General features: G+C 44.4%; 1 protein-coding gene across 1 annotated transcript in view; it reads left to right on the plus strand.

Annotated features, from left to right (window-relative positions):
• LOC115177122 (sodium/hydrogen exchanger 1) overlaps window positions 1–19,388 on the plus strand; it is a 42,758-nt gene extending 23,370 nt beyond the window's left edge. The window contains exons 2-12 of the mRNA XM_029737660.1: window positions 1,073–1,536; window positions 3,280–3,530; window positions 6,548–6,765; window positions 7,486–7,688; window positions 9,888–9,977; window positions 11,860–11,930; window positions 12,869–13,045; window positions 13,375–13,498; window positions 14,070–14,171; window positions 15,271–15,352; window positions 17,259–19,388. Of these exons, the coding sequence (XP_029593520.1) occupies window positions 1,073–1,536; window positions 3,280–3,530; window positions 6,548–6,765; window positions 7,486–7,688; window positions 9,888–9,977; window positions 11,860–11,930; window positions 12,869–13,045; window positions 13,375–13,498; window positions 14,070–14,171; window positions 15,271–15,352; window positions 17,259–17,578 (2,102 nt within the window). The 3' untranslated portion in view covers window positions 17,579–19,388. The remainder of the gene's footprint in view (window positions 1–1,072; window positions 1,537–3,279; window positions 3,531–6,547; window positions 6,766–7,485; window positions 7,689–9,887; window positions 9,978–11,859; window positions 11,931–12,868; window positions 13,046–13,374; window positions 13,499–14,069; window positions 14,172–15,270; window positions 15,353–17,258) is intronic.
• Window positions 19,389–21,064: the final 1,676 nt, after the last annotated feature.

Below are 21,064 nucleotides of genomic sequence, written 5' to 3' on the forward strand. Positions count from 1 at the left end.
TAGCCAATGTTGAGACAACCAGAAAAAGTTTATTTCCTAATCCAATATCAGTGAAAAAAGGACCATCTTTTGATGTTATACTCGGATTAGTTAAAAAAAAGAAAATCATATAAATATTACCCCTTTTTCGTGGTATTCAATTGGTAGTTAGTCTTGTCTCATTGCAACAACTCCCGTATGGACTCAGGAGAGGTGTGCGTCCACCGTACACCTGGTCAGCGTGCACTGCGCCCGGCCTGCCACAAAAATCGCTAGTGCGCGATGGGACATTGACATCCCTGCCGGCCAAACCCTCCCCTAACCCGGACGACGCTGGGCCAATTGTGCGCCGCCCCATGGGTCTCCCGGTCACAGCCGGCTGCGACAGAGCCTGGACTCTAACCCAGAATCTCTAGTGGCACAGCTAGCACTGCGATGCAGTACCTTAGACCACTGCGCAACTAGGGAGGCCCCATACTAGGGCTAGTTAACGTCAAGTTGAAGTGAACCTTTTTCAGTCAAATTTTCCTCAGTGACAATGTCATATGATCACAACAAGAATGGTCTGTGTGTGGTTTCTCTCTGAAAGGAGTCACGTGATTCATATTATGACGAATTTGCTTAGCATAACTATTTCCACCTCTGACAAAATACATGTGATACTGTGGGTGTGTGACATTGAAAATGCGGCAGACTCTTCTCGTGTTCTGACATGCAGATTCTGGCCAGATATCAAGTTTGTTTCTTCTTTGCATTTTCACACCCACCAGCCATATCTACGAGGCCTAGATATGTTCTGGTCTGTTGAAATGGCACTTGTACAAGCAAGCACTGGCATGTTAAATTAGCTCTGAAAAAGAGAACAAATAATGTGATTCAGTTCCACTTATAAACAAAGTCTATTCTGAATATGCATTTGGTGGGGCTTTTAACTCAAGGTTCAGTGAGTCACTGGTGATTTGTTTTCTGGTCCTTATCTTCAATGAGTTTGAAGTTTCAGGTGACTGGTACATTCCAGATCACGCCTAGAAAGTGTAAACCTTGAGAACAATGAACGAGAACAATGCATCTAATCACCTTCTCCCTCCCTCAGGGTTCCACCTGATCCCCCGGCTGTCCAGCATCGTGCCCGAGTCCTGTCTACTCATTGTGGTGGGCCTCCTGGTCGGCGGCCTCATCAAGCTGGCGGGCGAGGAGGTACCCCCCGTGCTGGACTCCAACCTCTTCTTCCTGTGCCTCCTCCCCCCGATCATCCTGGATGCGGGCTACTTCCTGCCCATCCGGCCCTTCATGGAGAACATCGGCACCATCCTGATGTTCGCCGTGGTTGGCACCCTGTGGAACGCCTTCTTCGTAGGGGGTCTCCTCTACGCCGTGTGCCAGATCGAGGGCACATACCTGAGCCAGGTGGAGCTGCTGCCATGCCTGCTGTTCGGGAGCATCATCTCGGCTGTGGACCCGGTGGCCGTGCTGGCTGTGTTTGAGGAGATCCACATCAATGAGCTGCTGCACATTCTGGTGTTCGGAGAGTCACTGCTCAATGATGCCGTCACTGTGGTGAGTGAGTGGTGAATAGGGTGGTATGCAGTGTTATGCAGGGCAATACAGTACAATGCAATTCTAGACAATCAATTAATGAATTACAGTACAATCACATCAGGGTTTCCCCCAAAAATAGATAATGCCATGCAGTACAATACTATACAGCACTATGCTATGCAGTACAATATAATAAAACCAAACTTCATCCTCCATATGAAGATGACTCAGTTGTTAGTTGATTGTTAGCCTGATTTGAATTGGGCCTAGTCTTTTAGGAAAATCCCACCATACTTCTGTCACTGGATATTGAATTCATACCTTCTAGCTAACTTTTAGCTCCTCGCCAGTGTTTGGTTGGTTAGGTTTTAGTGATTTGTGACCTTTTGTACGAAAGCTGACCCAGTTTAGTGGGCCACCAGAGGCCAAATCTATTTTCAATTATTTTCTCTCATGACTTCCTTCTCTTTCCTCTGCTGAAACAGTTGTGAGATGGACCATCTGTCTCTTATGGGTTGGTCATTGAAAATATAAAGTTGAAAAAACATCGCTTTTTTTATTTTACTGTTTGCTTCCTTGCATGAAGCAGGCATCACATAGCCCTATTAAAAAACACTACTGTTCTGTAAGTTACTTTGGTTAAAGTCGTGTGCTAAGTGTGGCATATATTGTGAGGCACAGTGGTTCCTATTGCTATATTTATTGATTATACTGTCCCCACACACTGGCTGTTTTGAGAGGACCAGTTCACTTAAAATAGCCTTGGAGTCATGAGACTTAAATTAATGATAGTTCAGCCAAATCATTTTAATATTGTGGGGCAGACGGGCTGCCATATTCAGTTTATTTGCAGTACCAGGACAACATTACATTTACATTTTAGTCATTTAGCAGACGCTCTTATCCAGAGCGACTAACAGTAGTGAATGCATACATTTCATACATTTTTTTTCTTTTCTTCATTTTTTTTCTTTTCTTCATTTTTTTTTCATTTTCGTACTGGCTCCCCATGGGAATCGAATCCACAACCCTGGCGTTGCAAACACCATGCTCTACCAACTGAGCCACACGGGACAACCATGTTGTGCAAACATTGATCTCGGAATCCCAGAACTAAAACCTCACCTGTTTGCATCATATGCTTGATTAAGTTCTGAGGGCAGATGTGTTGGAAAAGATCATGGAAGAGTGGAAGCAGGGCGGCAGCCCCACCCCCTCTCTCTGCAGGTTTTGGGCAAGTCTATGCCCCCCCCCCCCCCCCCCCCCCCGAAAACCCTCAAATTCAAGCACCTGTGAAATTGTGATTTGTCCAAATGATCAGTGAAGAAAAATCAGGGGCCCCTCAATAAAGTTCCTCGTTAGTTGTCGCATCCCACAGTCTGTTGCTATGATACCATTTATGTTAAGTACGTCTGTCCACGAGAGATTTATCTTTTCTGTAGTGACTATAGCGAAACCTTAGACCATATAATATCACTGGTTTATATGCCACTCAGCAGACACTTTTATCTACAGTACAGGGAGTGTATGCATTTTATTGGGGCCCCAGCGGGTATCAAACTCATGACCCTGGCATGCTAGCACCATGCTTTTACCAACGGAATCCAAACCAGTTGTTTATTTCCGATTATTTTCAAACCCCCCCCTCCATTCTCTCTAGGTCTTATACCACCTGTTTGAGGAGCACTTGGGTGTGGGTTCTGTTATTCTCTGTACACTTGAGCCATGTCTCGAAGGTCTCTCTCTCTCCCTCCACTCTAGGTCTTATACCACCTGTTTGAGGAGTACTCTGGCGCAGGTGAGGTAACGCCGATGGACGTGGTCCTTGGGGTCATCTGCTTCCTGATTGTGTCGCTGGGCGGCATCGCCGTGGGCGCCATCTACGGTATCCTGGCGGCCTTCACCTCCCGGTTCACCTCGCACACCCGCGTCATCGAGCCCCTCTTCGTGTTCGTTTACAGCTACATGGCCTACCTCTCGGCCGAGATGTTCCACCTGTCTGGAATTATGGCGTAAGTAGGGGGTGTGGGGTACACACACGCTCACAGACAGACAGACACACTCACACATACACACAATCTTTCTAGTAGCCAAGGTTTTTTGAGTTTCTGTCTGTCGTGAATCATATATATTGTTTAGAATAAAAAAGTTTTCTATGAGAGTTCTGCCTAGGCTGGTTTAGTGTTTATAATGCATTGACAGAGTGGCTGTGACACATGACCTTTTGAACCTGTCCGGCTGGTCCAGCAACACCATTGATTCTGTGTTTCGCTAAAGGAAAAGTATGACCATGTTTAATTCCTGCATTGTCTTCTATTATCATAATCTTCCTTGGAAAAAGATCTCACTCATAAGTGTACACTGAATTAGATTCTTAGCTTCTTAGCAATATTCATGACTAAATGGTCAAATCAATACAATGTGGCCGGGTCTGTCCCAGCCAAGGACGTCCATATGAGTTCTCTCAAAACGCCTCTGGCCCTAACACCTCTGGCCCTAACACCTCCTGTGTACATATCATTCTCATCTCCCTTCCTCTCATCCGCTTTCGTCTCCTGATTTTTATAAAAGGTGGTAAGTTATGGAATATGGATCATAAACATAGGTGCTGCTGATGAATTGAGTTTCCTGTCGGTGGGTTTTACAGGAGCAATGGTAGAACTGTAGGGCAGACTGTTCCCAGGCCTGTTGGCACGCTGTCCATGCCATGGTAGAACTGTAGGGCAGACTGTTCCCAGGCCTGTTGGCACTCTGTCCATGCAATGGTAGAACTGTAGGGCAGACTGTTCCCAGGCCTGTTGGCACGCTGTCCATGCCATGGTAGAACTGTAGGGCAGACTGTTCCCAGGCCTGTTGGCACGCTGTCCATGCCATGGTAGAACTGTAGGGCAGACTGTTCCCAGGCCTGTTGGCACTCTGTCCATGCCTTCCATCGTAAAGATGATTTGAATTAGTACATGGTGCTTTTTGTCCAGTGCTTGTAAATGAGATCTCGCCCCGGAGTGAAATTGAGCGGAATGATGGACAACTGCTGTGTGTTATGTAAGGGAATGAGGTAGCTGGCTGCCCTTAAAGTCATTGAGGTGGGTTGCCTCACACAAGACACTAGGAATAGAGAAGTGGTTGCAATGCTATACAGGGGAGTGGATGTGGACATCTTAACTCGGGTTCCATATGTCCAATCAGTGAGTCATTGGTTCACTCGTGGAACAAACTCGTAGAACAAGCTGAGGAAATGGAGGCCTTGTTTCATGAGCTCTTACACCACAGTTACCAACACAAACTGTATCCTTGTTGCAATGGTTCTACTGTATGTGAAATACTTGTTCTCTTAGCATGTAAATACTTTACAGTGTGTATGTATGTATGTATGTATGTATGTATGTGTGTGTGTGTGTGTGTGTGTGTGTGTGTGTGTGTATAGTCTGCCCTATATATATTATTGTTTTTTTTAAACCAGTTTAATTGATGTGACTACTTTCTATGCCATGTCAATGAAGTACGAGACTACATTTACATTTTAGTAATTTAGCAGACGCTCTTATCCAGAGCGACTTACAGTAGTGAATGCATACATTTCATTTCATCTCATTTCATACATTGTTTTTCTCCTCCGTACTGGCCCCCCGTGGGAGTCGAACCCACAACCCGATGGTTTCAAACACCATGCTCTACCAACTGAGCCACAGGGAAGGCCATAACTTTGTCATTAGCATTAACTAGAATGTAATGTAGCCTATATTTACACTGTAGGTAGATGGATTCATGTAGTCACATGGGGCCCAGCACAAAAAAGACACATTTTGTGCGCAGAGTTTTCCCGCAAAGGTTGACGGGGAAGTGTTTCTCCACGTACAGCTCAGACCATGCTTATGCACAACTTCTCGTGGTTGATTAATTGTATTGCAAGCAAATGTCCTTTTTTTGTTTGGAGGAAATGGAAGTGTTTGATGCACAGGAAGTATTTTACTGGTAGGCTGGTAGAAATCAGTAAAACGTAGGCCTAATGGTAAAACTGATTCATTTGCTGTTGCTAAGGCGATCACATAGCATCGTGTAGTCTTAGCCTATTTCTTTTACATTTGTTATATAGGCCTAAGTCATAATCCTATGACATGTCTCTCCTTTTCTGACATGACTGGTTTATTCCTGCTACACAACAAATAGTAGACTACCATTTACCAACTGCTCAATCAATAGCCAAGAATGCTGGAAAGTAAATAGACCGGTAGCCTATTTGACAGTATGCGTAGGCAACAGTGCTGTGCGGTAGGAGTGCGACGACACAGCCTATATAATCTGAGCCTATAGCAAGGCAGGAGATAGAAACACAACCACGTATTGACGGGATATGTCTTGCGATTCTATATGTATTGCATTTCGGTACGGTAATTGGATGTTCCCAAACGCATTGCTCACTATACGTCTGCTGCAGAGAGACAAGTGAGGGCATGAGAAAACAGCTCGTTTTGAACAGTCAGGGACATTCAAGTTCTAAAAACATCTTGGCTCACTATTTGGTGCAAATACAACTGACTCGCGCCATCTAACGCTACCTATGGTAGCAAAAATCGATACTTGGTGTCAAATATTGATATAATATCATCCAAAAATAATATTGCGACGTCTAACTGTAACGATCCCCCCCATCACTATATTGCATCAATATCAAATCCAATCAAAATGTATTGGTCACGTAGACACTTTAGCACGTCTTATAGCAGGTGTAGCAAAATGCGTATGTTACTATATAGAGTTTGCTTTCTGATGTCCGCAGCCCTATAAATATCTGCCATATTTCCTTGCTCAGTGAACCTCGGGTAGCTTACTCCAGGTGCAGCCAGTAAATGAATAGTTTAAGTTACAATTAAATACTAAAACGTACTTATGCGTCTGGGGTTTTCATTCTAAGACGCTACAATTCAGAATAGACATTAAATGAAGGGACGTTGTCAGACAAGAAAAGGTTTCTTTCTCAGAGAACTCATTTATAATCATCCTCTCTCTCTCTCTCTCTCTCTCCCCCCAGGCTGATTGCGTGCGGCGCGGTGATGCGACCCTACGTGGAGGCCAACATATCCCACAAGTCCCACACCACCGTCAAGTACTTCCTGAAGATGTGGAGCAGCGTGAGCGAGACCCTCATCTTCATCTTCCTGGGCGTGGCCACGGTGGCCGGGCCGCACGCCTGGAACTGGACCTTTGTCTCCGTCACCGTCATACTTTGTCTGGTGTCACGTGTCATTGGTGAGTCGAACACGGACACCTTCTTCACTGTACTGTACCAGTCTCTACATCAGATTCCAAAAGATAGTGAGAGAAATGACGTGACAGGCCCAACTTTCTCATAGTTTGTTATAATTTGGTCAAGTTGTTTCAGTAGAGGATGCGATACAGATTTTTAACACCCTCAACTTGACAAGGGATAGTTATTCTTGGAGCCAGACTGAAATACCAGTCACTACATTTCAGTTAGGTAATGAGAGAACTATTAGAGGAAGTGCCCCTTGTTTTGTCCGCTTGGTCCTCACATCGAGGAAGCCCAGATTTCAAAACTCGTCAGATACACGTCCCTAAAAAAAGGAAGCGAAAATATTTCTTCAAGTATTATGTCATTTCTGCAGTTATAGATAGACCCAAAGCAGACCTCCATCTGACTTTACGTGCTAGTTTGAAACCTGGTGACTTGACATTGCACTATCCCCATTGACCATTCTCTATTCTCACCAAACAGTTTTCTGATTCTTATAATCTGCTAGTTTCACAATGTGTGTTCCAATGTCTCCAATGTAGTGTGTGGGCTCTACTCCTCTTTCTCAGAAGCTGTTGATCCTTTCTTAGGTTCTAATGAGGCTGGTATTGGCTGTGTGTAAGGAGGGAGCAAACATGAAGTCAATCAGATAAAAGACCTTGAAGGTTGACTCGCTTCTGCTCTCTCTCCCTCTCTTCTCTCTCTCGCCCTCCCAGGCGTGGTGGGCCTTACCTTCATCATCAACAAGTTCCGCATCGTCAAGCTGACCACCAAGGACCAGTTCATTGTGGCCTACGGTGGCCTGCGAGGGGCCATCGCCTTCTCCCTGGGCTACCTGCTAGACAAGGACCACTTCCCCATGAGGACCATGTTCCTCACCGCCATCATCACCGAAATCTTCTTCACCGTGTTTGTACAGGTGGGTATTGGGCCAGTCCTTTAACCTGGTCCCAGATCTGATTTGTGCTGTCTAAGCACCTCGTCACGCCAATGGCCACAGTTGTCATGCCAGCCATGGTTGCCACGCCAATGACCATAGGATTTGGCAAGACAGCACAAAAAGAGCTGGTACCTGGCTAGCAACCCTCTAATTCTGCTTATGTCTTCAGATTGATAATGAAATCGAAAGCACTCTTTAAATTATGGCAAGTTAAAAAGGCTATCAAGTAAAATGCGTCACTGAGTGAACTCTAAATATTAGGAAGTAGGTCCTGGCCAAAATCTCATATCCTGATATAGGTCATTTCAAATATCGATAAATATGACGATATACACATTTTGTATACATTTCGATGAATAAATAGTTTATGTACAATGACCACATGTTAAAAAGACATATTTCTTATTACATTTTGAATTATACTCAACAATTAATTAGGTATTTGCATTTGGTACCTTGGGTCGAGCGTTAGCACCAACTCACAAAACCCCCGTTTCTCGACCGTGTAAATTTGGGCCGTGTCTTTGCAGATGTAAGTTGTAACGGCAGCTGTTATCTCCTTCCATCTTCGTGATTATTTTCCATATGTTGTGCCGCGGGCAAAAGTCTCTTGCAATGTCTGAGTCGGGGGTTTGTTTTGAGCACTCGACTGTACTTTTTTGGGTCTCATCCGTAGACTCTGTCCACACTGTTTCACATGATTCGTACGCAGGTGGTGAAAGAGGTTAGTGGTGTTTGAGCCTGTCGTCGGGACCGGCCTGCGGTATTATTTTGCAGAGGACGGTTTTCTGGTCCGTGTCAGACTTTTCATACCCAAACCACGTCCACGCGACCGAAGTAGCCCCTCTTTTAGGTACGAACTCCGTGTCTCCGTGCTCTGTGTCACATCCACATCCATGTTTGTGTTGCAAATTTCCTTCGAAGAACACAAAGCCACGTCTAATTGCCAAAAAATATTGCCGTAAAGAGTGTGATTTCCGACACAACGAAATAAACGATAGAGCATAATATGAAACGACAGACATTTTTCTACCGTCACACGATATATATCGTCATATCGCCCAGCCCTAATAGGAAGTTGACTATCTTAGAGTGCTTTTGGGTCAAAATGGGTTGCTTTGCTGCTACATTGTGCTGTTGCTCTCTTGTCCCTACTATATTTTAAGGCCTAAAGTGTTCAATGATTTTCATGGTTTGTTTGCACCCATTGCTACTGTATGCTAGTGTGACAAAAGGTCACTGCAGCTACTACTTTGAAACACACACACACACACACACACACACGCGCGGGGTCCGTTTGAAGCTCCGTGCGTCAGATATTCCCCCAGTCCTGCTGAGCAAACTCATCTTACAGTGAAGCTGTCGATGCATGCGGAAGCACTAGGACACTCGTCATCTGGCTGAGTATCCCCAAAATGGCAGCTACTAAAATAAAGCCTTCTATAAGCCTTTTGTGAAACAAATGTCTTCAGTAAATCTTTCACTCAGTGCTGGCAGTCCGGGATGGATTGGGTGTGTGCGTGCGTGCTGGCAGGGGTATTATTTAAGGGCCAGAGTCTGTTGTCATCCACTTAGGGTATAATAGTTAACCAGATAGACTTAATCTCCTTATGAGAGAGAATGGTACGCTAAAGCCTACACGCATACGGACGGACAGACACACACACACACACACACACACACACACACACACACACACACACACACACACACACACACTGGAACAGGATAAAAGAGATTGATAGAACCAGTATGCCAAATGGTATATTAACCGGCATTGATAAATCCTTTTCCCAGCACGCCTCAGTCGTAGATGGAACGGCCTTGTGCACAAACCACCATCCACCTGCGCATAACTTCATTTAAATGCAAATGTTGCTTGACTGCTAAATACACAAAATGGATACAGAATACAGTAGCTCTGGAAATAGATTACATGAAATTCGCCCCTCAGCCAGTGCTTCTCTGTGCAGTGACTTTGAGGAAAGGAACAGAGTAAACACCATGCACACGAATGGAAGGTGTTGAAATGGACATTGCAGGCTTCTCTTGGGTCGCTGGTGTCGCGTAGATTTTAAAGATGGACATTTATCATTTGTTCGTCAGGATCACTAATGTTACCTTAGTAACCTCTCTCTTTCTCTCTCTCTTTCTCTCTTCTCCTCCTCACCCTCTCAGGGCATGACTATCAAACCCCTGGTGGACCTGTTGGCCGTGAAGAAGAAGCAGGAGGCCAAGCGCTCCATCAATGAGGAGATCCACACCCAGGTGACCTTTAACCCCCGTCAACCCCCTCACATCCTGGCCTCTCCTTCTCTAACCACTCCTCTGTAGCCGGACCACCCATCAGACCAGTTAATTTCCTCCTGGGATATACGCGCTCTGGGTCCGTATTCATAAAGCGTCTCTTAGTAAGAGTGCTGATGTTTTAGGATCTAAATGGCAAAACTGATCCTAGATCTGCGCTGCTACTCTGAGACACTTTATAAATACAGGCCCACAGGCCCTGGTCAGGATATGACATTTTCAGTACAAGAGCAGGAAACTCACTGAAGCAACACTGCAAGGCTGGTCTTGTTCACCTTAATTGTCTAACCAGCTTGCCCTGTAAAATGGGCTATTGCATTAATGGCTGTGGTTAAATGAATGATTTGGTTATTTCAATCTGAGGGATGACCATTTGAATTTGAAATGAAGTATCTGTCCAGACTTCAGCACTGTCATTACATGTTGAGTGCCAAATATTGTTCTGCACTTCCCCTCTGCCATTAATGGAATGATCTTCTTCTAATGTATTTTGTCTTGCTGACATTGCCTTGCTGGGTGGTTTTAATAATGGAACGCAGCATTCCCCTGCTTCCTCTTAACTCAGACTAATTAAACTTCCTGCATGGCTCCCAATGGACCATCCTCTCATTCTCCACTGTCTCCACTGACTCATCCACCATGGTTGCCAGATTGGCAAGTAAAATCTCCCTGCGTAGGCCTGGCTTCCTCTGATGCTACTGATCATTCTCTCTCTGCCCTCGAGTGACCACTGAGCAGCACGGCACACCGTCACTCGGTCGCTCCTGTTGCTAATAATAGCCACATAATAACGGCACGTACTGTGTACACACACACACACACACACACACACACACACAGTGTCTCTTTACGGGGCTCTGTTGGTTCTCTGGTGCACAGAGGAGCGATGAGTCACCGGCGCTCTAGGCTAGATGCCCCGGTTAGCAGCTTATAGCTACTTCTCCAGCGTAAATGGCAGTGATGAAAATAAACAGAGCTGTTCTAGGACTCCTAGAGTGCACCGGGAGTGGATGAGGGTGTTTTTAAGGGCCAGGTGGAGTCCCTCAGGGCTTTAATGTCAGAACCATTGTGTTTGTGGTCTCACAAATTGGTCAGTAGGTTGTTTGATGAATGGATATTTGAGGTTGCAGTTGTTTTTACTTTAGAAAGTCTATCTCTTGCCTAGTTGGCACCTGGGGCCGACCCTGACGTACTGTGTGTCAACTTGCTTGAGGCTTTCATTATAAAGCACCATCTATTGTGAGAAATTGTGAAGTTTTCTTCTACCAGAGGTAGAACTGATGCAGAAACGACTGTCAGGAAAGTCCCTTCGCTGCCCGAAAATATTGCTATGCATGTTGATTTCGACGCGAATTGAAATAAATTCAGTGGCACGACCAAACTGTGTGTTCCCATAGCAACTCCGCATGTCAAACTGTCCCTGTGCAGAACTGTCACAGCAGTGGCCAAAATCAAAATACAGGAACAAAACTGACCACCGACTGAACGTCATCTGTCAGTGCCTATTTCTCTGCTTCAATCTGTGAGTGTGATGGATGTCATCTAGGCCCAATGCTCTCTCTATTGGCCAGATTGTGGCTAATTCCTGTTGCAAGTGGGAGAATCTCCGTGGGGAAAAGGCTACTTAAGGGATAATCCAAAAATGACAAAATGGTGGCCTGTGTGATGTGGAAAATATACTTTTCTGGACTATTTCCATGTAATAGAAACACAAAAAGTAGGAACAGATTAGGCTTGGTTACACTTTTCATTTCCCATTTTCAAAGCATTTCAAATATCTGTTTCTCTTGTTGGTTACCATAGATACAATATTTGGACGTTAACGTTGTTTTCTTCCCCCTAGTTCCTGGACCATCTGCTGACTGGCATTGAGGACATCTGTGGACACTACGGCCATCACCACTGGAAAGACAAGTACGTAGCAAAGGATGGACTTAAAGGTTCACGGTGACAAGCGCTGTGTTTTTTTTCTTCTTCACTGTAATAAAAACATTTGATTACCTCTTATTCTTAGGTTGAAGATCCTTAACGTGACAACTTTCTATTTCACAGTCCAGTCATCTGTTTGTTGTCTATTTCCTTCTGTTTGACTTGAACAAAGATCCCAAGGCTAACTCCGTAAGGTGGCGGTGACGCTGCCATCTACCAGGCGTTGGCAGTAGCGGCTAGCACCTTAAGTGGATTATCTTTCAGAACCGATGGTTGTCCTTCAATGAAACCGTACTGAACCCAATAATGTGATGGGAATCATAAAGCATCGCCGTTCCCAACCGAGTGAACCTCAATCATTTTGTGTGTTTTCCTTCCCTATGCAGTATTTACCCACAACAGTATTACGTTTCAACAGCCTTGGGCGTTTTATGTGGCAGTTATTCTCTCGAGAGAACCACGTGTAAGATCTGTTCAGACATCTCTGTAAGCCGATTTTTTTTATCACCCGACAGTTGTCATATTTCACCTTCAGATCCAGTTCCAAACAGACTTTGACATAACACAATGTCTAACTGGATCGATCTCTGGAGTAGAGTCCCTCCTTGGATTTAGAGCATTATGATGAAAACACTGGGCTCATCCTATAGCGGTCTGTTTTCAGTGTGTGTTCCTGCCAGTGACGACACTGTCTCCAATGGTGTGTGTGTGTGTGTGTGTGTGTGTGTGTGTGTGTGTGTGTGTGTGTGTGTGTGTGTGTGTGTGTGTGCTCTACTCATATTCAAGAGCTTTTCATCAATTAACCTTTATAAGGTTTTAATGAGGCTGGTAATGGCTGTGTAATATAGAGGGGCAAGACATGGAGGCAATGGGATATAAGGGCTCGAAGGTTGACTTGTTTTCTTGTCTCTCTCTCCCCGCAGACTAAACCGCTTCAACAAGAAGTACATAAAGAAGTGCCTGATAGCGGGCGAGCGCTACAAGGAGCCGCAGCTCATCGCCTTCTACCACAAGATGGAGTTCAAGCAGGCTATCGAGCTGGTGGAGAGTGGCGGGGGCGTCAAGCTGCCCTCCGCCATGCCCTCGCAGGTCTCCATGCAGTGAGTGCTCCACCCTCTTTCCCCCTCCAGCTCCTTTTAGCTCACCAGTTCTACACTTGATAGCCATTTCCACATCGTTGCGTTAGCCTATATCCGCGCAAGCCTGTGTGTGTGTCGAGCGCCAGAGAGGTTTGAAAGTCAAGAGGCTGAACTAGCAATTACTTCCTGTAAATAACTGGTATGGGAGAAAGTGCCTGAAATCTTTCTCGTGGGTGTTACAGGAAGTAATTTCTAAGTGAGTTAGAGCTTGGTAATGACCGAAAACAACCATAGTTATCCGTAGAGCCACAGTTAACATGTCTCTTGTTTTTCTCCTTCCTCTCTTCCAGGAACATCCAGCCCAAGAAGCTGCCGCCCGCTGTAGCAGAGCGGGCCCTGCCTCAGTTCACCAAGGGCCGTGAGGAGGAGATCCGGAAGATCCTCAGGAGTAACCTGCAGAAGACCCGCCAAAGGGTGAGCGCTGATATAGGATCAGATTTACCCTCCGCTAATCTGAGGGGTAACATTAGGAGGGCAACTGCAAAGCTGATCTCAGATCAGTTTTTTTTTTTTTTTGCGATTTTGGGTTTTCTCTCAGCTAGTAATGTAGGAATTCAGATGCTCACTCTGTTTGTAAAAAGAGAAGACAGTTTTACATTATATAATATATGCCATTTAGCAGACGCTTTTATCCATAGCGACTCAGTCATGCTTGCATACATTTTACATACATCACATGCTTTGTTTGCCATTTCCTCATTAGTATTGTCAAATGTTAAATCTCTTGAGATTATAGTAGTAAAGTAGTCATAAGCCTGCATCATCATGAATACAAGTGTGCATTGTTGCTGTGTGGTCCTAGCTTAGACCTCCCTGTCCCGTGGTGGGAGTTGAATGAATGCGTTTTGTCTCTCCTTCCTCCCAGCTGCGCTCCTACAACAGATCCACTCTGGTGCCTGAAAAGGGTATTATTATTGTGTGATCCTAGCTCTATAGCATTCCTGTCCCATAGTGTGTGTTTTGTGTGTGTCGTCTCTCCCTCCAGCTGCGCTCCTACAACCGACACACTCTGGTGGCCGATCCTTTCGAGGATGGATGGAACGACTTCATCCTGAAGAAGCAGAGGATGATCGAGCTAGAGAAGAAGGTTAGACTAGCAGACTCTCCTAGCCTGGTTAAACCAGATTGAACGCTGCGTTCACCATTGTTGTGCTCACTTAGTCTGGAATTCCACTAATTCAGTTCAATAGAACTATATTTATCCCCTCAGGTGCAAATGATACATAAATAGATGTATACATGGGATCCTCCCAAAAATACCCGGTCCAAACAGCCTATTCTCTGAAAGAGGGTGGATTAAGGATGGAAGCCCACGTGGCCAAATTCTGCTCTTTGGATTTGGTCAAAACATTTATTCTACTGGATGAAACAATGAAATGTAGCCAAATCAGTTTTGTAAGCCATGCCAAGACTCCCCCAGACATAGAGAGAACTTCAACAGACAACCAGACACAAAGTTCTCTCATTACTCACAGTTGTAAACTTTGCTTTAAACAATCGCACTAATTTAGCCTAACTATTATGGATTTAGTCAGTGTTCCATAAATTGCCCCCCCCCCCTCCTCAACTCAATTAATTTTCCTGACACAATCAGTTCCTGATTAATTTATGCAGCTTTGTGGCCCGAAGGGCAACTTGCATTTAATCAGTCTCTAATTATGTAATGAAAATGGAAGCAACATCTTGATTAAATAGAACTGTTTGATTAAAAAGGACACTGAGGACACTGTAGACTGAGGACTCTGCAGATCCTAGCAGAATTGTTTATTTTGGAAATGAAGTAACATTTGAACTGAATAGAACTTTTTAAAAGGACACTGTAGAGTGGAGGAAAACGCTGCTCCCAACAGACCGGTAAACACAATTTACCGACCTGTCAAACTTTAATAGCACTTTTGTATTCAAGATGTGTTTTGGTTGGGCTTTATGATATTGCCCTATCTAGTGTTTGGAAGTATTGCTGTAATGCATTGATTTCTATATTGCTGACCTCACTAAAAGAATTTCCATTAAAATGGACAATAAAGTATCGTAAATAATATGGCTGTATGGCACTATGCTTTAATCTAAAGTGGCTGGCAGTCGCCGACAATTCATATACAGTATTCACTACGTGTGTCTGATGCGGGAATCGAACCCACAACCCTTGTATATTGAAAGGGTTGCTTGTGTGTGCCTGTGAACAGATGACGGAGATGAGTAACTACCTCACAGTCCCTGCCGCACCTCCCGACTCCCCCACCATGTGCAGAGCCAGACTGGCCTCAGGTGAGTCCATCCTACACCCACATCACACCCTGACGCTCCCTTTTTTACATTATCCTGCCAACCCATCCCATTACTGGTCTGGTGCTGATCATTTTTACACTATCCTGCCAACCCATCCCATTACTGGTCTGGCGCTGATCATTTTTACACTATCCTGCCAACCCATCCCATTACTGGTCTGGCGCTGATCATTTTTACACTATCCTGCCAACCCATCCCATTACTGGTCTGGCGCTGATCATTTTTACACTATCCTGCCAACCCATCCCATTACTGGTCTGGCGCTGATCATTTTTACACTATCGTGCCAACCCATCCCATTACTGGTCTGGCGCTGATCATTTTTACACTATCGTGCCAACCCATCCCATTACTGGTCTGGCGCTGATCATTTTTACACTATCCTGCCAACCCATCCCATTACTGGTCTGGCGCTGATCATTTTTACACTATCGTGCCAACCCATCCCATTACTGGTCTGGCGCTGATCATTTTTACACTATCCTGCCAACCCATCCCATTACTGGTCTGGTGCTGATCATTTTTACACTATCGTGCCAACCCATCCCATTACTGGTCTGGCGCTGATCATTTTTACACTATCGTGCCAACCCATCCCATTACTGGTCTGGCGCTGATCATTTTTACACTATCGTGCCAACCCATCCCATTACTGGTCTGGCGCTGATCATTTTTACACTATCCTGCCAACCCATCCCATTACTGGTCTGGTACTGATATTTATTTTCAAATTGTCCTTTCCAGCATGGTTCGTGGAACTATGGTGGTTGTGTAACCAGGCTGGCTTGGCTTGGTAGTGTGAATCAACACTTGCTGTAAGGTTGCTTTTGAAGCAACAGGAAAGATGATGGAAACAGACTTGTTCCATCGCAGACCTTTTGGGCACCTTTGCACTTTATCACTTAAATATATTTTTGGAGTTTTGAGTCGAAAGGAATGCATTTGCTTCACATGTAGTATACCTAGTTTGGTCAGATTGTTACAGTTTATAAGGTTTAAATGGCTGCCAGTGATGCTATCTACAGAATGTAAAGAATGTAATTACATTATGTTATACAGTAGGCTGCTCCACCTTTTATTGTATTTCTACTGGAAATATGTTTACATGTAAAGCAGCGTTGCGCATAGTTTTATTTTAGACAGTGATTTCAAAGCTGAAAACGCAGGGGCCAAAGTCATTCATTCCAGGTATGTAGCACAGTTCTAGTGAGTGTAGAAGGTGATGGGCTGTGGCGGCCAATAGCCTCGACTACAAACTTACTGTATACGCATGTAACTGTTGCTTGCTTCCATTTGTAAATGCAATATGCATGATTCTAGCGTGCATTTTTCATGCGGTTGACTTGATCAGGTTACGGAATGATGCAGCACCACAGCTGTGATGTAATTGTTTGTGAATGTGTATATGTATGTATATATATATATATATATATATATATATATATATATATATATATATATATATATATATATATATATATATATATATATATATATATATATATATATATATATATATATATATATATATAATGTGAGTGTTTTTGTGAATGTGTATTGTATATCTATTTTTGTTCGGGGAACAGTTGAAGTATTTGTTCTAGTCAGGGTTGGCCAACCCTAGTCATAGAGAGGCATAGTGTGGGAGCTGCTGTTCTAGCCCAGCTCACTAGCACGCCATGACGCTGTGGAACGTTTAGAAATACAGATATATGGAACAAACATACACCTGACGTGTAGAATAGGAATCAGGTAAGCTCTATTCATGACATTTCTATCTGCGACGTTACACAGCGTTTGCCTACTCAACGTGCCCTTTGGTTGGCCTCCCCTGTTTTGGAGTAATGTACCGTACGCTAACCCTTTCCTTGCCTGCCCCGCGCAGACCCCAACGCCTTCTACAACATCAAGGCGTCTTCAGACTGCGTCCCCACCATCCAGGTGGACCTAGCCTCCCCCCAGTCCCCGGACTCTGTCAACATGCTGAACGAGTTCTCCAAGCGGGGTGCCACGGACCAGGGCCTGGGTCAGAGGGAGGGGGCCGACCGGGATGAGGACCAAGGCCTGATGATGAAGCCGTCCTCGGCTGGGAAAGAGAAGAAGGGAGAGGAAGAGGGGGGCAACAAGAACCCAGGGCTGATGAGGTGTCTGAGTGACCCGGGCCCTAGTAATGAGGACGAGGAGGATGAACCATTCCTTTCCTAAAAAAAAAAAAACCGAGCTCCTCCCATTGTGAGGAATAGGGAGGGGCTTGGTTGCAGAAGCTCCTCCCCCTGAGCGGGGCACTACAGGGGAAAGGTCCACCTCCTCTCACTCCACCACCACCTCATTTGAGTTTGCTATCCCATTGGTTGAGGAACCAATGAAGCCAAAACTGTTAAGGACTTAGGACATAACTTGTTTTATGAACCAAAAGAGAAAAGGAGACTAAATAGCCATCTTTTTTTCAATAGTTGTCATTGCTCTTTTTTCATTTTTTAAGTGACAGGAAGGCAGTCTCCGCCTTGGGTGATCTTGGGTTTGGTGGGAATTAGCCCGAGAGACGGGGGAACATAATTATGCGTTACCAAAGGTTTGGACTGGTGTTCCACATTTGGTTTCATAACGTTTACGATCGTTCTTCTACTTTCAAGAAAAGTTAGCCTTATTTTTTTGGTCAGACACTTAGAGTAAACTTCTTTTCACTAGGTGCATTTTATCACACAATTAGCCACTTAACTGCTTGTTTTGAATTTCAGGGTTAATATGAGACTGTTGTTTATGTGGTTGTCTTTTGTCATCGTTTGTCATTCAGCTGGTCAGGGTTCTACTTGGTGTACTTGGTGCTGTACACCGGATGTACTTCACGCTGGATGTAATGTTTTCACTGTGCTAAACTCGATGGACCTCTTTCTTCACCACCTCGCCTATGGAGACCCTAAGGCTAAGGAATGTGCCAAGCGCAGACTTGGAAATGTTGAGATGCAAACCTGGCATCGCCGCTTTAAGCATAGCCTCTCTATTTTAATCGAACGTACAAAATCGGCAGCGTCACCGAGACGTGTATACTGTGCAGTATAAGCTCATTTACAAAGAAGAAGGATTGTGATGCAACACCAAGAGATTTGTTGATCTTGAATGGACTTAACTCCCCTATATAAACCAATCCCTAAAATCACACCAAATACTGTTATCCTCCTGACACCCAGCCAAAAAAGGTTTTGGAATGTCTTCATTTTGTGTTTTGAGTCAAAATAATTTACAAAGACAAATTTGTATGTGCGCTGTAGTGGACATAAAGAAACGGTTGATAGTAAATATTAAAAATGTATATTACAGTAAATGGGTACAGTAGGTAAACATAGTTGTCACATCCTGATGTCCTCTACAAAGGACATTTATAAATGTGAAAAAAGATTACACTGCTCTGAAAACTCACCACATTATTTCTAAGATATTTACTACCACAACATATGCTAATTGTGTTGGCAGCCATTTTGAAAATCCAGGAAGAGAAAGTTATCCAGGTCACACCCCCACTCATGTGATATCATTGAAAAGCCCAGAATGTCCTCTCAGGAACAACAGGACTTAATACAGTGGCATGTCAAAGAGAGTGTACAAAAATGAATTGGTGAGTCTCAGGAGGATATGTTCCCTTTAAGAAAATGCTCTAGTATGGGCCATTTCAGAACCATTTTGTGGTGTTTTCTCCATACTCTTGCCGGTAGTTGCATCTTACAATTCATCTTATGGGTTTGATCTATTCTTTACTCTCTTGCACCTTATTTACATCAACAGTTTTGACATTTTTAAAAGACCTTGTTGCCAGTTTAACGTTCCCCCTTGGTTTTTAGCACTCCCCTTTTTGAAAATCTAGTGTTCCATAGACATGTGGGGTTTTAGGCATCACTGTAAAGGATATGAGGTGTGAGGGGACTACGGATCTGTATCGTCTAACCACCTCAATGGCCAAGAATATATAATTAATTTAACCTTTATTTATCCAGGTGAGTCAATTAAAAACAAATTCTTACACTCTGACTACACCGGCTGTGCATGCGTCCACCATCGCACGTATGTTGAGTTTGTCGATCCACACCAGACGTGATCATGACACGCGGGTTAAAATATGAAAACCAACTATGTTCATTTGGGGCAAGTCGAAACACACATGAAACATGTAGCCAGCTAGCTCTTGCTAGGTAGTTACAGGAGATTGGCTTGTTATTTTACCTGACGTGCATATTGTTCTTTTATTAGCTGGTTCTTTGTAGAATTTTTTGACCCGGAGTGTTTCTCTACTCCGACATTTAATCCATCGATTAAAAAGGGAAACCTAGTTAGTTTTTAGTTTATCTTTAGTGTATCTCTCCTCGTTTTGTTTCTCAAGCTTTCGCGTGGGTTTGTATCTTCCTGATCTCCAATAAGGAGGGGACTTGCAGCGCGACTCTAATAGAACGAAGTTGTATTTTAGCGCTTGGCTACGCAGACCCTTCGTCACACGAGCGAGCACCACATGGCCGGTGAGGTTTGCGTGTTACTTATAATGATGGCCTGGAGATACAGGCATGAGGACATGGGCAAAACTAGCTATTCAATGCAGTATATTGGTGTAAAATGTGCATAGCGACTATATTGATTATAACCATTTTAATTGAACGATGCCCTTTAAAACAAATGCCGTGCTGTAATGTCGACGCAAACGAAGAGGTCATCGCTCCTCTGCTAACACTGAGGTCTATAACTATCACGGGTAGTGCGCGAGCTAGCTGTAAGCAAATTCACATCCGAACGCAAGAGCCAACACCTATTCTGCTCGCACAACAGCGTAAAGCTAATCTAGGGTTTGTGTAAGACTATGAAAACCTTGACATGTACAGTATATTATGTATACAGTACATTGCTTCTCTTTTCGACACAAAGCCATAAGATCAATAGGAACAATTGAGTATTTGATTTTGATTTCAAGACTGTTAGCTATATTGTCAATGTGATTACTGTTGACCCTCAACCCACCTACTGTTTAACCATCTTAGATTTGTAGCATGAGTGACAACTTTAGCTGGAGTCTGTCTCAACTAGAGGCCTAAGATGTCCAAGACCGTGGCCTAGTTTGCTGATTGTCACCTTCCTCTCCGACCTTCGTGTGCTGTCACTTTACGCCCAGAAAGAGAGAGAGAGAGTCTCGTTACAGCTGAGGAGAGGAGGGAGGAGAAGAGAGGGGTCTCGTTACAGCTTAGGGGAGGAGGGAGGAGAGAGAGGGGTCTCGTTACAGCTTAGGGGAGGAGGGAGGAGAGAGAGGGGTCTCGTTACAGCTTAGGGGAGGAGGGAGGAGAGAGAGGGGTCTCGTTACAGCTTAGGGGAGGAGAGCGAGAGGGAGGGAGGGAGAGCGGGAGGTGAGGAAGAGGTGCACGGTGGTTACTGAGGTTACAGTAGAGGGGGGAACATGAGGACGGTGTGACGACGTAATGGCGTGCTTCTAAGAAACCGTGGCCACTCGCGCACATAAAGTACTACATCGTGTGTGTGGGTGGTGTTCTCCTTTTCATGTACCCATTCCCTCACATGGGCATTGCAGTGGCGGGTACTTGTAGGTTGAGTCCAGGAAGGTAAAATAGATCAAGCGTCTCACTTTCTTCACTGAAACCAAATTGAATGATGTGTTGAAATGTCAGAGCTTGTTGTAAACGACATGCTGCTTTGGCTGTG

This window comes from Salmo trutta, chromosome 37 (assembly GCF_901001165.1).
Source record: "Salmo trutta chromosome 37, fSalTru1.1, whole genome shotgun sequence".
In the NCBI taxonomy this organism is placed as follows: Eukaryota; Metazoa; Chordata; class Actinopteri; order Salmoniformes; family Salmonidae; genus Salmo; species Salmo trutta.